The sequence below is a fragment of the Mycetomoellerius zeteki genome, unplaced genomic scaffold, assembly GCF_001594055.1.
Source record: "Mycetomoellerius zeteki isolate Tzet28-1 unplaced genomic scaffold, Tzet1.0 scaffold433, whole genome shotgun sequence".
NCBI lineage: Eukaryota > Metazoa > Arthropoda > Insecta > Hymenoptera > Formicidae > Mycetomoellerius > Mycetomoellerius zeteki.
This window is the reverse complement of record NW_017257428.1, coordinates 1,402,421-1,404,105: the sequence shown is the minus strand read 5'-3', so window position 1 is coordinate 1,404,105 and position 1,685 is coordinate 1,402,421. Positions and strand designations below refer to the sequence as shown.

At 35.7% G+C, this 1,685-nt stretch overlaps 1 protein-coding gene across 1 annotated transcript in view; it reads right to left on the bottom strand.

The window, feature by feature from the left end:
- Positions 1–905: 905 nt before the first annotated feature.
- Gyc88E (Guanylyl cyclase at 88E) overlaps positions 906–1,685 on the bottom strand; it is a 9,436-nt gene continuing 8,656 nt past the window's right edge. Inside the window, 3 exon segments of the mRNA XM_018454342.1 lie at positions 906–1,382; positions 1,582–1,681; positions 1,683–1,685. The exon segment at positions 1,683–1,685 is cut by the window's right edge and continues 236 nt beyond it. Of these exon segments, the coding sequence (XP_018309844.1) occupies positions 973–1,382; positions 1,582–1,681; positions 1,683–1,685 (513 nt within the window). The 3' untranslated portion in view covers positions 906–972.

The window sequence follows — 1,685 nt, the reverse complement described above, 5'->3', positions numbered from 1 at the left end:
ATTTTAATAATATTTCAAATAACTTTATATAAAATTTGTATGAAATATAACATTTACTATATAATATTAAAAAAATGAATATTAATAATTATTTATCATAAATATTCTGTGCTGTCTGGATCAATACGCATTGGTGCACATTAATTAAAGCCGTCGTACACAAAATAACGTAAAGATATGTTTATAAATAAACATAGAAATTGATTAAATCGTGAAATACTCGCAATACGTTTTATTGTACTATTAGGTAAAGTATATATTTCAGAATTCGAAATATTTGCATTTCATATTTATACTCAAATTAATAGCGTTTTCGGCCCGATCGGGTTTGCACCAATCTGGGTTGGATTAATCTTTCCTATTGGTTGACGTTACACGCTCTACCAATAGGAGAGCATAAAACGCCATTAATCCAACCCAGGTTGGTGCAAATCCGGCCGGGTCGAAAACGCTATAAGGGTACGGTCAATGCGATATGCTACAAACGCTTTGAAGCGTTTTTTAATTGGTCAGTTTGTAAAATTCTTTCTTCTATTGGTCCATCAAACGCTTCAAAGCATTTGTAGCGAGACTTTGACCACAGCCTAAATTAGTGTACAACGGATTTGATATGCATCACAGCACCAGTGCGCACTAGTGCTACCAATCGAATTCGCTATAAGTTTCTTATCAAATAATAAACAAAAACACTTTCTCTCTCTCTCTTCCTCTCTCTTCTCTCTTTGAAATTATCAAAAAATTACTGTGGTATGTGAAATAGAAATCACTTCTAAGAGATATAATTATCCCTTTAAATTTATAAGATTATTTTAGGAGCAGAAATCGAATTTTTTTCGACGAAAATAATGAAATATGTTTAATTTTTGTGTTATACGAAAATGAGAGAAGGAATTATAGTGAAGTAGGGAACATTTTTTTAGCATTGAAATCTAGACAAATGCTAAATCTGCAACAATCTTCAACTTCTGCACATTAGACAATAATACAGCTATTCCCTTGATGACGCATCTTGCTGCTCTTTGAGATAGTAAATCCTGGGCAACACTGGTCCTGTTGGGTCAACAATTGAGAGTTGTTGAGATCGCTACTGATTGCCGCGCACTCATTATCGTTATCAACTCTCGCATTTGCGTTATCCTTTTGCGTTTGTAGTGTGAAATCCAAATTCGATTCTTCTTCCGAACTCTGTGAAGACAAGGATGAAGTGACATTAATCTTCACTTCCGGTTTCACGTGCACGCTCGCTGATTGATTTTCTCCGACGCGCACAGATAAGTTATTCCGGTGCTGTCGGAAGTGCTCCTCCGTGTCGTTCAAGAGAGAACTGAACATATCTGACGCGCTGCTGGTGCCTACCGCACCCATAGAATTCGATCGACATTCTGCAACCACGCGAACAGAAAATTTATTCCTCTATTACATGTATATTCTGCTTCTTTACGAGAAATTGGAACTAATAATACTTCCACTCTAGCTTTCGATACGATTTGCCAAGCAATCGCAGTAATGCTATGATCATAGTATACTGGCATACTTGTATTATATATTACCAGATCATAAAAAAAAATATAAAAATTTCACCTCGTACTTCCACATTCTTCGTCGGTGAATTCGCGATTGACCGTAACGCGACATCTTGAAAAGTGATAGGGGAATATATTCTTCTCTCTTCAGAAAGGAATGCC